The sequence below is a fragment of the Numenius arquata genome, chromosome 17 (assembly GCF_964106895.1).
Source record: "Numenius arquata chromosome 17, bNumArq3.hap1.1, whole genome shotgun sequence".
In the NCBI taxonomy this organism is placed as follows: Eukaryota; Metazoa; Chordata; class Aves; order Charadriiformes; family Scolopacidae; genus Numenius; species Numenius arquata.
The window spans coordinates 6,340,676-6,365,841 of NC_133592.1; the positions used below are offsets into that span (position 1 = coordinate 6,340,676).

At 37.4% G+C, this 25,166-nt stretch overlaps 1 protein-coding gene across 1 annotated transcript in view; it reads left to right on the plus strand.

The window, feature by feature from the left end:
• CA10 (carbonic anhydrase 10) overlaps positions 1–25,166 on the plus strand; it is a 196,519-nt gene that overhangs the window by 164,782 nt on the left and 6,571 nt on the right. Inside the window, exons 6-7 of the mRNA XM_074160272.1 lie at positions 17,940–18,035; positions 20,324–20,396. Of these exons, the coding sequence (XP_074016373.1) occupies positions 17,940–18,035; positions 20,324–20,396 (169 nt within the window). The remainder of the gene's footprint in view (positions 1–17,939; positions 18,036–20,323; positions 20,397–25,166) is intronic.

Here is a 25,166-nt window from a genome sequence, read left to right on the forward strand (position 1 = left end):
ATGCATACCTACTTTTTAGATATACTCAGTATTGGAGATGAATACTTCAAAGAAAGTTGAAAATCTTTTGTAAGAATGTAGGCAACACGTTTTGGGTCTGTCCCCACAAATCTTCATATACATTAACAACCCCACTGAAATAAGTGAAACCATGGGCATGCCAACAAATGTGAAGTAAGGTAGGATGCGTGTTTCCAATGCAGTTGTTACTGTTGGGAGCACAATACAGTGGGTCACAATACAAGGAATGCAGGATGCAATCCCTAGGACTTAAAATATTTAAACCCATCAAAATTTAAAATGTTTTGGCTCCACTGTGATCTTATACATGAACTTCACATTCATTTTTTCTTCTCTGATGTACATAAGGTATTACCAAATAATAAAGTATCTAGAAATTGCTAATACTGTAGAAATTACCAAGTGATTGAGTGAAAACGGAATTTTTACACAGACACAGACTTCTTCACCAGCACAGAACACACCAATTTTGTGATGCCATCCATCATTCAACCGTCTTTCAAATGATCTTGTAAACTCATCAATATTTTGGTTGTGATCATCAAACAATCTTTGGGCAGCTTGAAGTAGATCGATTTTACCTGTTTACTGCTCGATGGTATTCTTTATTTTGTGCTCTGCAAGCGGCAGCTTATAACTCAAAGCGAATGACCATTATTAATCTAAAGACATACATCGTTTAAAATAAAAGATAAAAATATGGGGAATTTTAGAAAACCAACAGATTTACTGAGCTATATCATCTTATATCAGCTGAAAAAATCTGTCCTTTAATGTTTGTAAAGAGGAAAATAAAAGTGCAATGAAGAGCTGGAAGAGACCATCTGTCTCATTTTAGTTCGTTGTTTTGTTTAGAGTTGGGCCTGAACCAAAAACCTAATTCAGACATGTCCAGTGTTTGGAAGCGGTCACATCCTGGTCGCCTTGGATATTCAGAACTGCTGAGAGCTGCTCACAACAGACACTAATGATAGCCCTTGTAATGCTTTTTGTCAAATGCTTTACGGTCATTAACGCATTCCCCATTAACTATCAATTACCTTGCAGTGTAATTATTTTGCCGATTTTACAAATGGGTATACTGAGACAGAGAGGCTAAGTCAACTGCTGTCATGACAACAGATCATGGCCAGTGAATACCAGAACACAAGATTTCACGGTGTTTTCAAAGTCCTGGAAATTTTGGCCACCTGATTTCTCAAGATTCAGTCATAGTGGTAGATGTATGTCTTAAATAGGCAGATCTTGTCATTGTTATTTCTATAGAAATTTAATCACCACAATACACACTGCACTGTGCAAACTACAACAGCCAACTATATTAAAGGACAATAATGAATTTTCCATCAAATACGCATAATATTCTGCTACCCAGAAAGACTTTTATCATCTATACTTGACCTGTCTCTTACTGGCTACTTTTTAAAGTTCCTAACTTGTAATGTAAATATAGCGAAAGAGGCAGAAAAACCAATACCAAATAGAGAAGACTAGCATAATAAATATGCCAAGCTAAGTAAATCTCAAAATACTTTCTTCTGAATTGCAGTAGGGCTGTAAACATTGACGATATTAAAAGTCAATGAAGCAGTGAAAATAATTTACAAGATGTATCCTCAAAGTTCATGGAATGCTGATATAGTAAATATCTTTAAAAATGTCTCTGAATATATAGTAATTTTTCTTTGGATGTAGACTCTTAGATTTATTGAACCATTTAATTATTTTGACAGTCTTAAAACTTTGAGATGTTGATTGATTCTAATCAGTAGATCTGTAACTGAATAACTGTTTATCAAATTGCTGTTAATGAAGCAAATAAAACAATTTATCCTTAACGCGCACACATTTCATTTGTATATGTTACTTTCACCATTCATCTGTGTGGAAAGTGGAGCCCTACCAGTTTCTACAAAACAAACTGCACTATGGTAGCAACAGCAAAATGACAATAGGCTTCCCTTGTAATGTTAATTCGTATTGGAAATCTCATTTGCAGCAGTGGCACTATGTGCAAAAATAAAATAGCCATGTACGGCTGTGTGAACAGCTCCAGCTGCAGACAGTAGAACTATTGCCAAAAACTTGAGAAAGAACAGCATAGCCTTTGTAATTTGAAGCCTGTGACCTGCTGCGATGCATCAGCTTTCACATTTTTTGGCCAACTTTTCTAGAGTATGAGCTACAAACTATATATATACACATATATATGCGTGTGTGTGTGTGTATATATAAAGACAAAACTAGCAGCAATTGAATGCTGAGCTATTTTGAATACATGATCCACTATTACTAGTTCGCTAGGTGAAAATATTTTCCTTTGTTGCTTAAGAAGCCATCTTCGGCGTTTTGATTCAAGGAAAATTTTCCTCCTCCTATTCTGAAGCAATGAGAGCAGCTCCTGCTGTAGGTGGGCTGTACGGTGGAATTGCTGAAGTCTTTTCTGTTTTTATTGCTGCTAGTAGTTTTACCCTTCTCCTCATTTGTTATTAACAGTGGAGGAACCAGAAGGAAATGAGTGTCTGAGGAGCTGCCAGAACCCCAGCTGCTGGTTGCATCGTCTTTGATCTGTTTGGCTCATGGACAGCAGATGTTTGTTATGGCAGCAGCATCCTCATACTTACTTCTCTTTTCTCTAAAGTTTTCTCTGTACTGAGATTAGAGCTTGTTTTTGTAGTATAGATGGACCTGTACGGTCAAACATACTTTGCTGAAACAGAGTTCCTGGAAAATACAAGCAGATACTGCAGAAGTCATTGGCAATTGAGCAATTCAGTAACATTACTGACATAACATTGTCTTATCTACTCTGCAACAGTGACTTGTAATTGAACCTCAGCCAAAGGGACCATAGTGTTTTATGTGGATCTTTTTAAGTAGTAGGAATTATAATGTCAAAGTAGATCTGTCCTTATGCATTATGAAATCGTTTATTCACCAGATTTCCAATTGGCCAAGAACATCATATAATGAGTGAATAAAACTACACAGAGCAATGAGCAAGCTACTGCTGATCTTCTAAGCCTGTGCAACACCTTGTCCTTGTGCCACCTGTGAAGCTCCCCTTGATATCAGGGGTGTTTGTGATGGTTGCCGGATGCCAGCCCCCAACTCCAAGGTGTTCCTCTACTACCAAGTAGTGAACACTTCCCTTGTAAAGTACAGCAGGAACATGAAAGATGCTAAAAAATAAGTTCTGTTCTATTGTTCCTTAATAAAAACTTATCAAATCATCAATCAGAAGTACAAATCCAGTACTTACAGATCATTACTCAGAATATGAGCAGATTTAGCCTCTATCTGTTCTCCCAGCTATGTTTTATGGTAAAGGCAGTTCTTCTGTTGCCTTTTTTTATAAAAACAGCATAGGTACTTTGTAGTGCTTCAGATAACACAGAATAATAAACTTTGCTAAAAAATTACAAAATGTAAAAGTTTAGTGCTCCAAAGTTGGGAGACGGGAGCAGAAAAGCTGGTTGTGCACCCATTAGTTTGCTTGCCCATACACTCTTTTTTTTGCCTCCTCTGCTTTCTCGTCTGATCTGTCACACAGAGAGATCAAACAGGGTGAATCAAACAAGTCAAAATAATTCAGAAGGTTGGGGGTTTTTTCAGCCACAACATCAATTCTGCTGAATTGCAGCATCACTCTGTACATTTAGCTTGTACGTTGACGTTGACCTCCTTGTATGATAAAAAGCTATAGAATAACATTTTAAAACACAGTTAAACTAATGCAACATTTTGGATCTTGTGCGTTTCTGAAATTTAGTGATTCTATTTAGGCAGCATCAAAGCCAAAAAACAGAATACAAAGCCAGAGTTTGGCAGTACAAAGAAAAGGTGTGTTACTATAACCTGCCGGAGCATCTGAACTTATTTTTCTGTGCTTTCAGGAATACTTGCAAGAGCAACCTGTGACATCCTCACAACAACGTAGACAGCAGAGCAGCAGTACTGCCCTTTCCCACTGCGATAGCCCCTTGAAAAAGCAGCAGTCTGGTTTCAGACATATATTCACTAACCTCTGCACACCACTGTGAAAGGAAACTAGGGTATATTTAAGGACTATTTTGCTTCTCTAGGAAATGCACAGTGAGGAATGGCACAGCTGGATGGCAGTGCCAACATTAGAAGAATGACAGATTTTAAGTGACAGGAAGAAACAGGACAGAAAAGGGCAGGGGAGAGGTTTAGTGTTCATAAAAGCATGGGGAATGCATGGGTCTGAGTATGGGCAAGGAAAACGTCATGGACTTAGGTGGCATAGGCATCATTAGAAGAAAGTCTGAAAAAGAGCATGGCTAAAAAAGAATCCGATCCGTGCTGGGCACATTCATCTACTCACGTGGTTTTGATTTCATCTTTTCATCTGCTGGCAGTAACCAAAGTTGACTGGGGCTATTGGAGCAAAATTTAAGTCTATTAAATGAAGGTGGGCATCCTCAGTTCTGCGCAGAAATATGGACTGACTTGAAAAAACAGCTGAGTTTAGTTGAAATTACAGGGGCAAAAGCAGACAAATTGAAATTTGGACTGGAGCACAAGAGCCAACAGCAACTTTATATAATGTGTTTGAGGGATGTAATGCCCTGAAGTACTAACAAATGCAATTTTACATCGCAACCTGAGAGTCTTACAGATTTTTTTCTGGAAATGTCCTAAAAATCTCAACCTTGATGTTCAAACTCACAATTATTTTGAGCAAACCTATTTCCCTGGTGAGTTGCCCTCTTTTCTTCTGCAGCAAATTTCTTCTACTTGACTCCCAGTTCTGCACAAAGTGATTTATTAGAGAGATTGCTTTTTTTTTTTCCCCTTCTGGAAAGTGTCAGTTTCTGAACAAGATCAAATAATCTCCCGCGCTTCAGTATTGACTAATTTTAATTATTAAAACCTTTCTCCCAGGAAAAACTCTTCATGCTGTTTGCTAAGAAACTACCAATTTTTAATAGAATTCAGGAACTTCTTTTCCTGAGGAGATCAGGAAACACTGGAGACAGAATTCTGACTTCAAACTGGGGCTCACAGTTCAATGACATTTTTTTGAAAAGTAGTCAGAACTAGCTTTTTACTTTACATTTTTTCCTATCTATGTGTCTCCCTTTCAACTTGCAATAATGGGCTTCGCAAAGGCTAGAGTAATTGTTAGCACATTATTTGTTATGCGATAAAACGTAATCATATATATTTAAATGAATTATAAAGCTAAACACATACTTTGCATATATACTACACTTATTAAAATCAGAAATCAATCTTTTATTAGATATCATTTTTGTGATATGCAGTCCCCACCACCATAATTTTATATGGGAACCTTTCCTCACAACAGCCATGCAAATTACACATGTTAAAGTGTCAATGAAAAAAACAACAGGAACATTTGTATTATAATACCTCACATTTGACTTCTCAGGTTTTTGCACCATTGACAAATAATTAGATGTTTTAGCAAAGTAATAGGATAATTACGGTTTTGCTCCATAACTCAAAATCTAAAGACAGCACTACCTGCATTTAAAGTATAATGCAACTTTGCCTACAGACAGTAAAACCAGCATATCTTACCACAACAACAAATTGTTTACTGCAGTATATCAAATACGTGCTTAATGATGTAAGCTTGACAAAGTAATAAAGTAATATATAGAGCCAACATTATATTCAATTAGATGTCTACTTTGGTCGAAGAGTTCTGAACATTACAGTTCGAAGAGCTGGATTTTTATCTGCTGTAATTTTCAGCTCCATTTCATCTGTGCACTAGGAGAAAGGTTCTCTTTCGCTGTGCAAGAGCCATACCATAGGATAATGTACATAACAAAGAAATTAAATAAAGGAAGAGGTGGCAGGCACAACATTAGGACTAACTGAAGAAACTACAGCTGGTCGAATTTGAGAATAGTAATTGCATGGGAGAAAAAGACAACAAAACCCCCAGGAGATATTGCTTGTATTAAATGATCTTTTTTTGCACATCTAACAAAGAGCAATACCGTTCCAGTCACTGTGTACCAACATTCATAAATATTTGCATGATCTGATGAGATTGGCAGGAATTCAAAGCTAACCACTGTATTTGCCCCAGCCCGGCATTACAGTCACACTGTGAGCGCGCAGCTCCCTAAATACATGGGGAAGGCAGGACCCACCATTCACTCTTTAAAACAACCACGGTCCCGGGAGTTGGCAGGTGGAGGTGGCTGTGTCAGGGATGGGAGAGGCACAGGATCCACCCGCGGCTCTTTGCCTCCCCTCCTCACTTGTGAAAGGAAATAGTGCTGTGACGAGGCAAGTTGAAAGGCGGTTGTTGCAGAGCTGCAGCTGTACCTTTCACAATCCCTCACTTCATTCAGACGTTCAAGCCCCATAGAAGTGATACTACAGACCCCCATTCAGTCAGTATTTCAGGGGTCTGTAACTCTTCCAGTGGGAATCGGAAGCAAGAAATAAATAGCATGTGGTATTTGCATGGCAGTCACAAACATTTTGAAGGCCAGGCCCTTTGTCAGCGAGAATAAGGAGCTGCTTTCACAGCCTGACTGAGGCCAGGCTTTCTGCCAGCAGAAGATAGTTTATTGCACAGAGGAAATGGATTTCAAAGACCTTTAATTGGATCATCACCCAAATTCACCTTTTGTAATTGCAGAAAGTTCAACAGACTAAAGATTTCTTGAGGAGTTCAGCATTTTGGAGCATGCCCCATTTCCTGGCTTTCTTTTGTTAAGGGAAAATACCTGTTTGGCATTTTGGGTATTTCCATGCCAGTATTTTCAGGGACTTTGGCCTCATCTATGTTTTAAAGACAGACACATAGAACACCTGTGCTGCCGATCTAAACTGCTGTTGCTACACTCACCACCCTTTCCAGTGAAGAGCTGAATTACCAATTAAAAGAGTCTAGATTCATAACGAGCCAGATTATATCATGAACACTCACACGCAGCATTCCCAAAGCACTCTGTGCTCAGGAAACTCCAGTCCACACACCTCAAATCCCATTAGGCAGATCTGCTTTTAAGGTTAGAGATGATGCTCCATGTCTTCACCCTCTCTTCATTTGTCCCTTGGTCTAATTCCTAACCGAAGTGCTATTCCCTTTTGTACAATGAGGCTGCATAACTCATTTTCTTAGCCCTTTTGTCAGTTTAATGTTCACATCTCCCTGCTCAAACAGAGGTGGGGCAGGTACCATATTTCTGTTGGAGTTGCAATTGGTTTTCATTATTTTTCACTGACCTTCACTTACTAACTTTAAAAAATTGTGAATAAGTGTAATTTTGGGGCATATTCACAAAGGTACCTCTCAGCTTTACTTCCTAGTGTTTAGATGGGACTTTTCAGATGGTTTCTTGTTACTAGGCATTCGCATTACAGAGACAAGACAAACTGTGAAGCAGAGGTCACTGGTGTTTTGCTATTCTGGGTAACAATTACTAATGAGTTAGGAAAAGGTTGCTACTCTGCTGAAATATATAATTAGAAAGTTTCTGAAACAAATGAAAGAGGAGGGGTTCTTTTTTGTCTATATAAAGCTGAGACATTTATTTGTTGTGACTGTAGAGAAGGGATGTAGCTTTGAGGGATGATATAAAACAGGAAATTGCAGAAAATAACTTTAACAAAGAAAACCACTGTTAGATTCTTGAACTTCAACCGTCCATGGTATAATTAAGGCTACTGGAAAGGCTTCTGTGATCATCTTCTCTTTGTTTGTAAATGGCACTAATCTGCAGTGTGTGGCTGTACTGAACTGCTCTTACCATGTGGCAATTTTTAGTGCCCTTTACAAGGTACCCAGAAGAATGTGTTCTTATGATAAACAAATGCTGCTGCCTGTAATTTCATGCCCTTTTAATTTATGCTGTACTGCATTTGTTGAGTAATGTTTGCCAATATCCTACTTTCTTTCACCAAATCTGCAGATAGAGCTTAAAGGCTTACTTTAAAAAAGATAACTGGCTTAGTTATGACTTCTAAGTGTTAGTTATCTTTCCTACTGAGTATAATGCTGCTCACTTCACTTAGAAACAAGATAATTTTATAGTTGTCTGCCTTAAGCTGTACTATCTCATAGTCTTAGATAATTCATGTCCTCTTGTTTTGTCTGTGCTCATTATTTCTCAACTTCAAACTTACCTTTTAAATTACAAATGTGAAACTGTCTCTTATGCAATTTACATAAACAACAAAAGGCAGTTGTACTTCCCTTAGCTTTAAAAGAAGCTTCCAGGATAGTCTTAAACAAAAACAACAACAACCCCCCCACACACACACCCCGCCTTATTTTCTGTCTGCAGGGTAGATCTGTGCCTTCTTTCCTCTCAGTCTCTGACTCTGCACCTTAAACAGGAAATCCTGGTGTGAAATTTCTTCAAATGATTTCTAAAAATTTGACTCTGTAATATATCAGCTCATCTACCACAGCATTAATATCCTAAAGGACCTTCAATAATTCAATAAAACATTAATTCCAGAACCGCTTTTGGCTATTTTGAGTCAAGCTGGGCTTCCACGAACTTTTCTGTGTTTGAGCCCTCAACTTACATTTGAAGATCTAATGCTATGGTCACTAGCAATTTTACCCATTTCAAATTCTTTTCCTCTTTTATCAGGCTTTAAATGTTTCCCTGTTATCACTCTAAGGTGCTGAAAATCCAAGTGTCCCACAGTCTCCTACCAAGACTATTTGTATTCTGAGCTTCTTTTTGCACCTTTTATGGGTGATATGTCACAAATTGTCTTGGATCAATAATACAAATTGAACTTCGTAACATGACATTCATTATCTAGATGCTTTCCACACCACCAGTAATGTTCTATCTGAGCATCTCACAACATTGTTACTGGAGAAGTGCAGCTATTCCTATGTCAGAGATGGCAAGCTGGGCAGAAACAGTAGGAAGATTTGCTTAAGGACAGAGAAAAAGTTGAACAAAATTTTCTGAAGTCATAGGTGAGCAACCCAATCACTAAAGGGGAAGGAGTCTCCAGAGTAAAGAATGTGTCAATAAATCATTCAGAAAGATCCCATGAGACCCTGTGTGTGTTTTCACATTTAACTTTCAATGGATATACTACTAATATCTTGCAATTCCATTGGCTTAAAACAGAAAGCCTCATCTCACCAAGTGCCTATGTCCATCCTCCACATTTATGTGCTGCTTTCCCATCTCAAAGGACAAGCAGACTGTCTCCCTTTCTTCCCCTCCTCCTTGCAAGAGCAGCCACTTTCCACACATCCTGTGCGAAGTTCTTCTCCCATCCTACACCTGCCAGCAGAGAGTGGGGAAGGAGAAGTCACCAAGCCATGGCACTGTGGCAGAAGCCATAATGACAGACTGAATGTCAGTGCTGGGCTGAGATCACGCAACAGAAGAGAGCATTCGGGTAGAGAGGAGCCGCTGCCCAGATGGGCTGGTCAAAGGCTCCCACAAACCTCAGATGGACCACACCAATAGCTTCTTAGAATACATCCTCAATGTTATTCTGCACTTTCCTCATATATACACCTTACCGTCATTTTAAGAATATAAAATCCCATGTGCCATTTTTGCCGCAGAAAAATTATATTCTTAATTTAGCAGTAGACTTCTATACTCAAGAAATCAGGTAAAACTGATAATTGCCTTATTTCTGCTTTTGGTTTGTAACCATAACACAAATCTTTTCTTTGCTTGTTAGTTAACATTGGCTATATTAAGCTTGACCATTTTTCTCCTACTAGATTATAAAATGAGGACAAAAGGTGTAAGGCCTAGATCAACAACTAGATTTTCACTAGCCCAAATTCTATTAACTTTTTTTGCTCATTCTTTTATTCATCAGTCTGTGATATTTCTCTGTCTGCTCTTGCCCATAATGTCCACTCTTTGAACAGAAATGTAGCTACAGATGGTACTTTGGCAAGGTCGACAGAGCTGCAGTGGCATCACGTGTTGGTAGAGAAGGCTTGAACTGTTAATATGTCTCTGTTGCACCGTTCGGTGACCCTGCACGTGTCCTTTCGATTCAATGTCTCAGGGTAACACAGTGAACAACAAAAACAGCATCAATTGCTACTTCACCACATTTTTGACTTGCAGGAACCATTTTCTGCTGCTTTCTGGACTAATTGCTAAAGAAATACTGAATTCTCCCAGAAATGCAGAGCACCATTATATAACTGAGTCTCCCAAATGGAGCGTCTATACTGAATTCATCATCATGGTGTCTGAGCATCTGTTATATTTAAAATGAGAAAACAATTTAAATGTAGTGTTTAGTCAGAAAATCCTGCACGAATGCAGAAATGATGATAGGCTCATCTAATAGCCGTTTTTCCTACATTGCCCCTATTCTCTCTTAAGATGTAACTTTTGTAGATGATGGATTGGGTCAGTGCCAAATTACAGCTTGCAATGAAATTTTGCATCAGCCAAGACATAATCAGCATTAAACATTTGAGTCTAAGACTTTATTTTGATCCTCACGCAAAGTGAGCTGCAGAACAGTGTCATTTATTTATGTTTATCCAGCTCTCGCTCATCTGCTAACAATGAATGACAAGAGTGGTTGACTGGCAGGTCAGCCAAAAATACCCCCTGTTTAGAGCAATCGGCAGCGGAAGGCTTCAGCAATGACTGCTCTGTCAAAAATTCTCCCCAAATCACACAGCAACCAGCATCACAGACACAGCTATGTACCTCTGGGGCTCAATTTGGATTTTTCCTTCATTGTGTTTCCTACTATCTGGAAGAGAGTACAAATGATTGTGACACTGGCAACAGTTCTGGCAGTATTTAGATGGCAGGAATCCATCACCTTTCGCATTTATTTATTCAGCTTGTCATTTACTTAATTTTTTAGTCTTAGCACAAAGGTGAAAAGTCCCAATAACAAACTCCGAGACATGCACAGCCAATCTGACCTCTTAAGCTAGTAATTTGTACTTTTTACTGTAGCCCTGTGGATGCTTAAAAGAAACATCAAGTTTTAAATATTGCCTAAAATAGCCTTTTTTCACACTAGCAAATGAATTAAAGTAAGACTTACAAAATAAGTAAGAATATATAAAAATATTAGAGATAAATACTTTGAAGTCTTCTACACTTCATCCAGGTCATATTTTTCATGTTTTCTAGCTGCAATGGTTGCATATAAACAAGGAATCAATACGTTTTGCTCTGTTAGCAGCCTCATCAGTGTAAGAGACAAGGTCAGCAGCCAAAACGTTTGTCCTTCTTCAGCTCCGATTCTCACTGATATCTTCTCAAAGCACTGTTAAACACCCAGAGCATCTCAGAACACATGCCCCAGAAAGCTTGAGACTCTCACTCCCCTTTCATTTGTATGTTTGCACCTAGAGATAACTACTTTGAACCTATAGCGGGCAATGATACTTTTTTTTTTTTTTTTTAGTCATAACGTAGGCTGAAAATAACAGCCAATGTTAATTACTTACCAGGAAACTCTGGATAAAACTCACTCAAACACCATTTGTTGAACAGAAGTATTGCAAGTTAGTTCTTGTTACCAACTGGTCTAATTAAGTGTTAGACACCATTTGCAGTTTAAGTGCTAATTCCCAGCATATCATTATTTCTAGTAACGCAGATTTTGCAGCCAAGTATAGTTAACCCTTGACTGCATTTCCACTTTACTACATGATGCATTATTGCATTTCTCTGCACATGCTTTTATACAGCTGTCTGCTCAGAAGCAGGAGAAAATGGAGTTCCTTCCTTGCATTCTTAGTTTTACTCTTTTAAGTAAAAAGGAATTATAATTTTTTTTTTTATTTATCAAGGATACAATTGCTGGCATATTACTATAAATGTGGATGACAAGCCTCTCCATTAAGCCAGTATTTTATAGGCACTTCTTTTAAATCACAAAATAACTGTCAAAAGCAGCGAGGAAAAAAAACCAAAAACAACACAAACAATATTTATCAGCAACAGCCTAAGGAACCTCAGTTTTAATAGAGAGAAACTCTCAAATAGTTACAGATACACAATTATTTCAAATAAAAGGTTTTTTGCAGTTCTCCTTCGTTAGATTAAACTAAGTTAATCTTTTAAATTAATTTTAATCTTAAAACCACAGTAGTCTGCTAAAATGCTTAGTAAAGTGCTGGAAGTATAGATGGTCATGTCAAATTTATTTTACCGATTTACCAACATCGTAAGAGTACCTCACTGCTGTGAGCTTATACATAAAAAATAACAGACAGGTAGATCTATGGATTAATTAATAAGTACATGGGTAATACCACCTTGACAGATCCTAACATTTCATGGTAGAGTACCCTGTGCATGAGAAAAAGATGGTTTTGTTTTTCAAAGACAATTAGTGTGAATCATAATTTCTATCTTCTTAAACAGTGTTCTTCTGAGCCCTCTAACAGCCCAGTTCTTCAGCTGTTTGTCTGAATAAGCTCACTGAAAGCAAAAAAACAAAAAAGCACTGAGAATTGGACCAGAGAGTTGAAATTCTTACCCTGCTTGAATTGTAATGACTTGTGCCTTTAGCAGGCCAGGAGCATCCACCAAGATGCGACAATTAAATACATACAATCTTAGCGCATTCCTCATGCATACGAGTGAGTGTGTGTGTGGATAAACAAGGTTTGCTCATTATAAGAATTCAGGGAAATACAACATTAACATCCAGCTCCAAATCTTAACCAATTATGAAAAAACTGCAGTTAACTTTTTTCTTTCCTTGAATAGTCCATGTGATATTTAGGCCTATTATTAAGTTACACACTGTAAAAATCCTTCATCGCTTGCCAAAGACAGGAAAATTTCCACTGCATCACTGCCTGGGTATTGGTCCAACAAAACAAGACAAATCAGGACCACAGGTTCTGAGGAGCCTGGTACATCTTCTCACAGATGGTGCTATACCTTTCCATGAAACAGGAGGTACATTTAATTTCATTTAAGACAAATCTAAAAATATTTTTGTCAGCCACACAAATTGTACATCCTAGGACCAGGGGACATTTAAAAAAAAACCAAAAAACTCATTTCTTTCACAACGTGAGGACCTCAGATCTCATACCTGTTCAGATCCACAAAATTAATACCATAAATAACTCTTAGGTGATATGACATTACTGCTCTTTCCAGAGGGCTTTACAAAACCTGTAAAAGCAACTATATTTTATCACTAGAATACCAACTATTGTTATTAATAGGTTTTAACTCATTAAAATTATTTTCCTCACTGGACACCTGCCATGCAGAAATTATATTTCTTCTGCTGTTTTTATTAAACTCTGGATAAACAAAAATGTATAATTTTTTTCTTAATGAGATCTTATCCACTTTTTACAAGGACTCTGAATCAAAACAAACATTTAACTTGTCTTCTTGAACAATTTCATTTGCTTTTGTTCCCTGTTGTGCTGGAAACATGCTTTGTGCTTGCTCTCAATCAGGTGTCCTAACAGTTCATCAGGTAGCACAGCATAATACAAATATTACAGTTACAGATTAGCTGTTCCCTGCTGCCATTCACTTCCAGGTTTAGACCCTTGTCATTTACAAATCAAAATGTTTATGCACTCAACTATAACACTTCCAATTGAGAATAATGGATATTCCATTACTCCCAAGGAGGAGCTGTGGAAACATTTGCGTGCAAAGTACTGCAATACCCTAAATTCCCTCAATTTCGAATGTCTGTGTCTTGCTGCAGCACAACATCTCACAGTGATCTAACATTTATAAAAGCGTTATACATGCACACTAGATCAGAGCTGTGTCACTCACAGAGGGTCTTTGACTAAGTTAAAAAAAATTGCTAAAAGACTGCTGAAAAGAGTCCCTGGAATATTTGGCACCCACAGCCATCAACACAGCAAACTGCCTCCTTTTGCTTAGCCCAAAAAGCCCTTGGTCAAACACCACACAGAAAATATCCTGCTATTAGCTCTGCCCAAAGACACATTTCACCTGGGTGAAGGATCAAGGAAAGCAGCAAAACACATTGGAGAGGAAAACCAGTACAAAAAATACAACTACAAGGATGAACTTTATCAAAGTACAGGCAGAGAACAGGTTATTACCATTATAAACACACACGCAAATATGTTGGGAAAGGGAATTAGATGTTTTCCCTATAGTGGCCAAAACATGAACCATAATATCAGCCTATCTACATTATTTTGCCCCAAGACACAGCCTACCAGGCTGAAGAGAGTGTGCTCTCAGAGAGCAGATTACCCCTAATGTGCCTGCTGATGTTCCTGACATCCCCAAACTCAGGTGTCTAAAAAGTGCTATGTCTACTCCCGGTCAGATGCACATTCTTGGGTGATGGAACAAGGGCACATTCTGGATTTTCATCGGCTAAAAGAGAGTAATTAATCTTAATTCTCCTCTTCTCCCTGAAAAATAAAACTTCTATAGCTCGAGGAACAAAGAGCTATCAGTTGTTCTGTGGCAAATTAATCTTAAAGGGGGAATCTTCCAAAGAAAATCGATAGCTTATAACAAGATTCTGTATTGTGTTTGAGCCCTGAAACTCAAACTAGAATCAAAGGGTACTTTCAGCATTTCAAGTTTGCTCTTGTTGTGCTTTGTTTTTAACACAATGTCATCATTTGAAAAAGTGAGATTTTCACATATAAGCAATTTTAGTTGTGTGTGGCTTCACCTTCATGGAAAACTCTAGTAATATTTATACAGACTTTAAGATTACAGGTATTTCAGGAAACTTTAAAGAAATCATTCTCAAAGGAAGGAATTTAATAGGGAATTATATTTTTTTATCCTGCATATAATATTCTATATCTAAGACGTCTTTATTCATTTGTACCTTTCTAAATGAGTCTGTTCTATATGAGAAACTTTGAAAATTACATCTCCTTACATGGTCAATATTTTTTTTTTAAAAAATAAAAACCTAATGAATTTAACCATGGTGCCATGGAAACATCTTTAAAATTAAATTGGGTGCAGGGAGGAAGGATACAACTCTAACAAAGAGAAAGTGACAGGTTTCAGAAGAAAAGAAGTCTGTCTTGATTCAGCACTGGGATGTTTGAGAAACAATAACGCAGAGCAAGGCAAGGAGATCTTTTGAAACTATAGTGAGGCAAGATTTCTCAAGCACACTCTCCAAAAGGGTTCATTACCAAACTGAGGTAATAAGGAGAGGTGGAATGGGAAACTTGAAATGAAAACCACTAGAAGCACTGGTAAAGAATGCTAAAGTTTTTAGACATGTACTTTATTGTAAAGACAGTGCAATATGGGTGGAGAGTTCATTTATATATCACCAAAGGAAAGAAATACTCTAATTTCTATCAGTTCAAGTCTGTTAACTCATTCCCACGAATCCCGTTGAGTGGCTGCAGTCTGGGTGGGAGTTTTGCACAGAGTGAATTGTGTCTCTTTCTGACAGCGAGAGGGGTCTCCAGCAGAGCCGGGACGCTATTATGTGCTGAGGCCCCCATATCATTCCTTGCACTACAGTGTGTTGTCCAAGACTAGAAGCGCACTGGACAGTAGGGTCCTTGTATTGAGTCTGGGACAAATATCCTATATGTGGTCGTATATACTTCAGGAGTTTTATTACCATAAGTCCCATCAGTAGAAATTAAAGTTTGACATTGACTCAGGGCCTCCATGGGTGGAAGGAGAATTTGGTCCTTACTTTTACCCATTCCTGCACTAGACATTTTGGTTTGTTAGATTAATTTAGTTATCTAATTCATTGTTATTCTGTGATTCTGTACAGAAGGAATTCTAGTCTAAAGCAGACCTAATCACTTATTTTCTTGATAACTCAACAAGTTAGTTTCGCTGCCAGCATGAATAGTTGTACATAAAAAGAAAAATGTTACTAAGCCTAAAAGTTTCAGTGACTGTGCAGTCCCCAGAACCATGTTATCAAAGTTCAGTAGTACCAAAAAGTGATGACTAATGAGCCTATAACCTCTACGTGTTGTAGAGTAAATGCTCTCATTAATTCCTTACAAGACCTTTAGAAAACATACTGCATTCCTCCTGCTTCCTAGCTGTCAGAATTTAGTAGATGACTTCATTGTCTACCTTGACATTTTTACTTTTTCGTTCCAGTTTGGTTTGTTTGTTTGCCTTAAAAAATACCTACTGTGCGAATTGCGAAAAGGTCAACCAATAGTTCCCAATCCAGACAGGACAAAAGTAACTGAAATTAACACATCATAGCAGTAATTTTGACCCTTACCTTATTTTTTTGGTCTGTGAACCGTTAGCTGTAACAAGAAAAGCTATATGCCAAAGATCTTCTAAACTTACTAATGCAAATATTCCCTTTCACACCAACATCCAAGCACTGAAACAGCATCGCTAAAGGATTTGGGGGGTGGGGGGAAGACAATGCTTGATGGATTTTTATATTAGGAAAGCTCATAAGATCTGATTCTGAGTAATTTAATTATAAGAGGAACACATTTGTGCAGTCAAGGCAGAGTGTAGGAAATACAACTGTCAGAACACTTGCACAGTTGGGACGTCACTTATTTCTCAGCTTATCATAAACTGAGATGATAATGGTATAGGTTAGACATAAATTGGGACGCTGTTGTAATTCGGATCACTACCAGTACACATGTTGGTGGACATACATATCTGGATGGCAAAGCAACGCTTTGTCTTTGTAACCTTATTGTGCACTGCAGATCGTACAGGGAGGTCATTCTTGCAGAGGAACCCTTGCAATTGTATTTCACTGCTGAAGCACCAGACACTGCATTCATCCAAGACAGAAAGTCACCAATGGAGGCACTAAACCCCATTTCAGTGTTTTTCAGGGTGGTTGGTTTTGTGATTTTATTTTTTTTTCTTGATTATACACACGGAAAGCACACTATGATGAAATCTCCTTACTGGCAATATTAGTCTGTAGCCATTTGTGCAGTTAAAAAGACTACCAGACATAGACCAAGACTGATCTTGTTCACAGTCTGAAAGTCCAGAAGTTTCAGTGGACAGCCTTTAGATTTATGCCAAGACATGGAAGATGCATCAGATTTTTAAATACAAACATCAGGCTGCTGCAATTCTGAAAATGCCAGAACAATGACTGTACTTTTCTAATCGACACCTGAAAATTTAGATAGATATATTTAGGCTAAATAAAGTTAACTAGCCTTTGAAATTCTTAGAAGTACTTAACTGCCTCACAAGTTCATTGAAGTTGTTCATCTTTTAAAAAAAAAAGCGAGGCTAAAAATTGTGATATAAATGGTAACAGTGTCCAGTGATCCCAGACAAATCAAATACCATTGTTCTGGGTAAGACATTTACATATGCAGGGAGAGAGATGAACTGTGCCTTCAGAATTTAGAAGTTCCAGCAAATCATAAAACTAAAAAGCAGAAGGAACCTGTGAGAGCTAAAGAGATCCTGGTTAACAATAATACAGTAAGTGCCTAACTGTAGGAGCTTTTGTAACCGAGTTTGTAAAATCTGGGGCCAATGCATATTAGTATCTTAAATTCTGCGAGCGCTGGTTTAAACAGTAAACAGTTCCAAACCATATCCCATATGTTTCTTCAAATATTTCAACCCCTGACTCCTCTGTGTTTGGCTTAAGGCTGAAAAGTACAGATTACTTGATGCCCATGGCAAGTGCTGTTGCAACAGGGAAATGATGTCAACCCCTGCAGTGCAATTCATAACTTGATGTGGGTAAATTCACTTACTGGCAATTTAGAAGAAAACATGCTGGTGCTGTGCCAGTTAGAGCCAGATGGTGACTGAAATTATTAAAATCACGCATGCTGCAAACCTCTGAAAAATTGCACTGTTATAAAATATCCTAAGCATAGATGGGATCCTAATACAAACCAATTGGTGCATAGAGAGTATTTGCAAACAGTGTATGGTATGATTTGCTACTAATTAATTGTAATCTTTCCCTTCCCTATTTTCTAGGTTCAGCTAATCCACTATAACCATGAGCTGTACACAAACGTCACAGAAGCTGCAAAGAGTCCTAATGGGTTGGTGGTAGTTTCCATATTTATGAAAGTAAGTATTCAGTATTATCAATACCTAACATATAGACAATGGACTTCTTTTCCCATGAACTGTAAATCTAGGAATTAGACTATATCATTATACTGGATATATGATATATGCTTCCAATGCCTGGAAGCTCTGGTCTGGAATCCAGAGACAGCATCATCCTAAGAACTGAACACACAATCTATTCCAAAGCATTTACAATGTAACGTGAGGAAAATGAAAAGGGATAAAGGAAGGGGAACAAAAATCCTTTCATCATAAACACAATTCACAACATTTTAATGACTGTGACAGAAGTTACTAATTTTGCAGATTTGATATTTCTTCATGAAATGTTATTCATTCAATTAAAAGTAAATCTCTCCTAGTAGGTTTAGGTCCTGGGAAAGAGGGAACATTTCCTCTTCAGAGACACGCTGATGTTTCCAAGTCAGCAAAATAAGTTCTTCTCACAATGTTATTTAAAACTTCTTAAGCTATCAAAACTGAAAGAACATTAAAAGTATAACTCTTAATATATTCCATTTCACAAAGCGAGAAAGACGTGAATATTTTGTCATATTTCAGTTTTCATCCTGATCCAATTATATCTATACATTATAGTCATCTTTAGCACCGAACTCAAGACTGAATAGTTTATTCAAACTTCCCTAACTATGTTGGAGAAACCTTTTCTCTCATTTTATATGAAGAATGCATTTCCCCCCAAGATGATGTTCATATTCTGCCATTATGTATCTCTGTTTCATAAGTCTAAAAAAACCATACATTTCTGAAAAAGTGCTTCATGCCAAAATAAATAGCTTTCATTGTCAGACCTTACCCATATGGCATATCTACTAATTCCCTTTAGAACTCTCTAATCCCATTTCATAAGGTAAAGCTCCTGAAAAAGCATTAACCTCAGAGTTAAAAACATGCATTTCATAGAGCATATGAACAATTAGATATGACAATTACCCTTTTATACAGGTCTAATAATTAAGAAAGATATTTAGTTACCTTTTTTCATCCGAAAGGTATTATATTACAACCAACGATCTGACTTGAATTTGCAGAAAAGAATAAAATTGAAGCAAGCCTTCAAACTGCCCAGCATGCCAATTTTGTCTAAATAATGCATCACTCATGTACTTGCTGAGTTGCACACCTCTTATAATGAGCAACAAAATTTAGTATCTGCCTCACCATGTTTTTTTCTGGGCCTCTCTCACTGGCATGAAAAGATGTGTTCTATTTTAGATGTGTAAAGTAGTTAGGAAAACTTCTAAGGGGAAAAGTAAGCATCTGAATTTCCACATAATAGAACCTGAACTGAATTTTCCTGAAGGCTCCCTGTCAAACAGGACTGAATTACAGTTTGTCCAATAGCCCATTTATTTTCCTGAATCTTAATTAAACATTTGCGAAGTTTTCCATTTTCAAAATAAATTGTTTTCATTCTGGATAAATGCTAGATGTATAACAGCAGCATCCAGTGTCTAATAAAAAACCAACATCATAGAATAATGGAAAGATAAGTAGGATATTAGAAGGTTAGCTACACAGTTACTAAAATGTCTCCATTAAAAAATGTGACACTGATTTTATTCCTAACCAATAACAACTTTGGCATTTACAGTGAAATAAAAATCTATCGTTAAACTATCATTGATAATCAACACTACCCACCCTCCCAAAGAAAAACTACAACACAACAACAATGCCTCTATGCCCTCTATCATTTTTCCTCTAAATCCTCTTTGGGTGTGCTTATGTTAATGGTGACTAAACATCTTCTGTGTATGTATACATATTTGTGGGCGCACATGGGTGAGATTTAGGCATTTTGTACCCATGTGTAAAAAAAAAAAGGGAAGACAGATTTTATTTACAACCTAAATAGTCTGCTGCAATCAAAGTATACTTCTCAATAAATAGAAAAATAATGGAATACTATAAGAAAATCCTGCCTAATTATATTAACCACCTGCAAACCCCATCAAAGGTGTTGGAGAAGAAACTTGTACTCACACTTGTATTCAGGCATTAATTTCTATTCATCCTGTTCTCCCATCCCTGGTTATTTTGGATTTTGTTTTAGATACCAGCTTTCTAACAAGCTTTTTTTAGAAAAATATCTAAGTAGTTATTTCCTCTTCCCACAACAAAGAAAAAAAGGCAGAAACAGTTTGGAGGAGTGGCAAGAGCGAGAAAAGGAGAGAGCGTGTGTGTGCACACAGAACAACTACAGTTCCAAAAAGGAAACATTTGTGAGAAGATTTTGACATTGTACATTTTCTCTTCTATAGGTATCTGAATCATCAAATCCATTTCTAAATCGTATGCTTAACAGAGACACCATAACGAGAATAACGTATAAAAGTAAGTTTCTTTTACTTTACTATGACTAACAACTGTATGCTTTTAGTATCTAATAACATATTTAGCAATCCACTGAAAAAAGAGGCACATCATAGGCAAAAATTACTAAATTTGCATTGCCAGCATCTCTGCATGATAAACTTGGGAACCTGAGAAATCTAGTAAGGTCATCAGTTCATCAAATGAATTTTGAACTTCAAAGTCTATTTTATGTTTGAACAAACAATAAATTAATGAAATTATACTTAAATACATATGCTGCATTCACACAGAAAACTCAGGAGAAACTGCCTACTGTTAGCAATAAAAGTAACATGCAGAGCAGCCTGGATTATATCAGATCAAGTTGTGTCAAGATGCTGCATCTTTAACTGTGGATTTAGTATTCATTAATGCTTTCTTTTTGTACAGAAAAGCTATGACATTTCCATTCAACTTTTGCTATATTTAATTGATATATAAAGAGGTTATTAACATAGCATGTATATTTGTTGTATTCACATTTGGAAAGTCTTTAACTGATAATGATCAATAATTCCATGTTAGCATATTGAACTTGTGGAAAACTGGACGTTAAATGTCAAGTGAAAATTAGGCTAGTTTAGAGAAAGTCATGAAAAATACATGTATCTCAATGGAACAAATTAAACCTCTTCTCCTGAAAACCTTATTCCCTTTGTCAAATATTCACTTGAATCTCAAGCAGCCATTAAGTTAATAAAACAAGTTAAACAATACCAGAATTTAACTTCCAGAAAGTACACAGCAAACTGAAAAAATAAGAAAAGTATTGTAAAACTCAGCCTTCATTTATTATTCTATAAACAATGACTTAACATTTTTCATAAACTGCATTCATTTTGCTTTTGTTTATGAAGGCTGGGAGAGAGTTGTTCATGATAACTGGAATGAGACTGGTTTTCAGGATTCCAGGATTTGGTTCACAATTCTACTAGCATTTGCCTCAGCTTACCTTCCTGTAAATTAAAGATACTGTACTATATACTCTACAACAACATAGTGTTTGTTACTTGGAAAACTTCGCATCTGAAACTCCAGAGATCTCAAACGTCCATTTAAATTCAACAAAAGTCACTGAACTTCACGTTTATGAGGGAAAAGTTTGGAGAGATTTCTCTACACATCCCTAAAGTATACAGTCTGATTTCTTTCCATGGACTCCATCTTTTTCCCTCTCCCTGCTAAGCCAGGATTGTAGTGAGAAAAAATGTGGATTTGAGATTCAGGTAAAGCGAAAGCCCAGAATTTTACACACTAATTCATGAACAAGAGAGCACTAGAAAGATCTCAAGTCTTGCCATAAAATACAGAACTTGAGCAATGGACCCAATCCAACCCCATTCTGAAGTATAGTTCCTTGTCCTCTCCTAGAACATACACCTTCCTTCCCACTGATGTTTCTCCAGTTTTAACTTACAGTTGATCAATTTTGTTACATCTTTGGTCCAAATAAGAGGCCTCTATTACAATAAAACTCTATTCTCTATGATAGCTATAAAAAGGAAGATGACAGAGGGTTCCCCTCAGAACATTTTATCCAGATTGTTCTATGAAATGTCACGTTCTCTGCATGGGAGAAGCAGGAGATTAGCCCAGTTTCTAAACTGCCTATCTTGATTCCTTGCAAAAACACAGCAATACTATTCTGTAAGAGCTTCCTGCCTATCAGTGCTGCTGCAGCATCCTGGAGATGGGAAATTACCGTTAATGCTGTATGTGCTTTTTCAAGCTCTTTCACTCCCAAATTACATATTCCTGGCTTCTCTCTGGGGATCAGCCAGAAGATCTCTGACTGTACCACTGAGGAAGCTGCTTTTCCCCACATACACACACACAGATCTGTCAGGTCTCGCACACTGAATAAGAGAAGACTCCTGCCTCATTTTTCCCATCACAGCAGCTGGATCTCATGCATTTACATGAGTGTCACAGCCTTGTTTTGTGCTCCTTGGCCCCATGCACTACAATGGCTGGCCAGCAGAGCAAAGATTGGACGACTTGTGGTAGCTGAGAGCAGAGAAGAGGCCATGATTAAGCATATACAGCTCAACAGGGCAGGAAGGCACCAGCAGCATCTTTCCCTTGTCGCATGAGTGAGCGCACAACCATTGCCCACCCCAGCAGGCAAGCAAACCTTCCCAATACAAAATACTTCATTTATGCACTGCAGATATAAGCGGACACTCCTCCTCTCTGGAGCTGGCAGCATCCTACAACCTTTTATTGGGTGTTTTGCCTCTTTAGAAGGAAAATGCAATTCCAATCACACCTAATTTGGGTTTACTAAATGAAGTTTCACATGAAGATGAACACATAACATAAGGTGCATAACCAATGATTAACAGAACTTTTAATTCTTAGCCACTGTTATCACTTACAAGTTTATCTGTTAGAATGAAAACCTTGGTAGATACAAGGCACATACTATTCTGCAGGGCACTGGGTTATTTACTGTAGTAACAAGTATTGACTGGGAATTTTTTAGTGTAAATTGGGAACGTGAAAGTGTTATTGAAAGTAATTTTGCAGTTGTCTTGCGTGATGGATTATAGCATCATTGCTGAAAACTAATTTTACCTCTTACATTGTGAGGATTTCTATTCTGCCTTTAGCAGCTGGAGTTTTTTAGCTTGTGCTTTAGGGGTCCACTCCTGAAGTCAATACTCAACAGGCTGCTGCAAAAATGACCAGTCCCAGTGTGCTCAATAGGAGTTTGGAGAGAATGATAAGTGGAGCATAAGCTCAGAGTCAGGATAGTTAGTAAAATAACTGAAGTACTACTTTTTTTTTTTTTTTAAAAAAAAAAAAAAAGCAACAAAATTAAGAGCTATCTATGCTGATGCATGAAATTTCCATGAGCAAAACACATTGAAAGGGGAATTTCTACTCTTAGATATTAATGGCTACAGCAAAGTAAAGTGGACCCCAAGGAATTTTTAAGCAGATTTTAAATGCTTATTTTACTTTATTATCACAGCCCAAAGAATCTACTGTGAACTAGTTGAAACAAGTGTTCTCTCAAACAGGCTTTAGTCAGAAGCTATGTGAATACCTCTAAAGAAAAACTGCTTTAATATTCCTCTTTAGGTATGACATTTGAGGGGGTAAGTTAGTTTTCTTTCAGAACAGTTATGCTACATAAGCTTTTACCCAGTGTTTGCTTAACACAGGAAAGAAATAACATTTTAGATTCCCAAAATTCCATATGAAAATTTGGGCTTGTTATTCCTCACCAAGATACTGCCACATTTTCAGCTAGGCAGAAGAGCGGTAAAATTCTGTATTTCCTCAAATTCAATCTTTAACTATTTCATAGATAATGTACAACTAAATAAAGTACTCAGATTTTAAGAGATTAAGCTTCTTCAGGTTAATCTTAAAGATTTCTGGAAATAAGAGACTATTAATTTCTCAAGGTTCATGTTTCAGTTCGCTCTCTGCAGGACTGAGCTCTTGCAGCTCCTGTCACAAGCAGGAAAAGCTCAGCAGGCTCCAAGCAGGCCCCAAGAGACTGACCTCAGGTGCTCAAAATGGGTCTCTGTCAGCCTGGGTCCAAGTGACTCATGAAGGCTGGTAAATGGAGAAACTCTGTTTCAGGATTAAAAAGCTGAGGATCTCTACATTCCTTACCCTGTAAATTTAATCTAGTCAGAGCTGTACTTGCCAGTTTTGGATTATTATGATACGAACTTCAAAATCAAATGGACCTTCCATCATTCAGTAAATAATATATTCCCTATAAATACTAATTTTTTAGAGAACATACATGGAATTTGCTGTGAAAGCAGATCCCACAGGCCTATTACAAAGCTAGGGATAAAAGAAGAGGATTTCCATCATCTAAGAAAATTGTCAGAGTCAAGGTCTTCATGTAAATGAATATGGCATCTAATCAAATTTAATTTATATAGAGAAAAGTTCATGAGTTCAGAAACCACCCTAAAGCTCAAGCAGATCAAGAAAAATAGGATGTGTGCTGTAGATAGGAGTGATGCTGAGAATCCAGTAAAGGCTGAATGGGTTTATTAAAGAAATTTATTACTGGCAAGAGATCACACATGGTGATTGTGACAGTTTTGAACTACATACTTGCAATAAATGTAAGACAAGACATTAAAGTGTTACAGTCTAGTATTAGTGCAAACCCACCAGCTCTTGTTTCACTTCCAGAATGGGAAACCTGTATCGAGATGTGGGGAAAGCGAAGCAGCAGAGCTGTTCATGGGAAAAATGTTGATAACCAAGTGCTTATTCTGTAGTCTTTTCTCAGGCCATTCTCACGGAGTCATCTGACTTCCCATGGGAATACAACCCATATATAGGCACGGATAAATACTGCTTTTACTTGGCCAAACTCTTTTATTTCATTATTTCATTCACCCCTATCTTCCCCTTTTCCTCAAGTGACATTTTCCTCCAGTTTCCCATTAATCACAACTGATGGGGTTTGACACTTCATATAATTTGCTGTCTCTCCTTAAACATATTCCAAGTGAAGACAGAGGCAATGAACCAGGTTTGGAGCCATTTCACTGCTGGGTGCCAGTGGGAGAGATGGCCATGCATCTTGTAGGTCCTCAGTATGCAAACAAGGTACCCAAGCAGTTGATCCAAAGCTCAATAAGGCTAAGGAGAGCATCTCTCCTGATCTCAAGAGCACTGGCACACATCAGGCTTGCCTGAATGAATAGGAGGACCATGCCCCACACTGTTCCCACACTCTTACATGCCACATTCCACCTCCAGAGC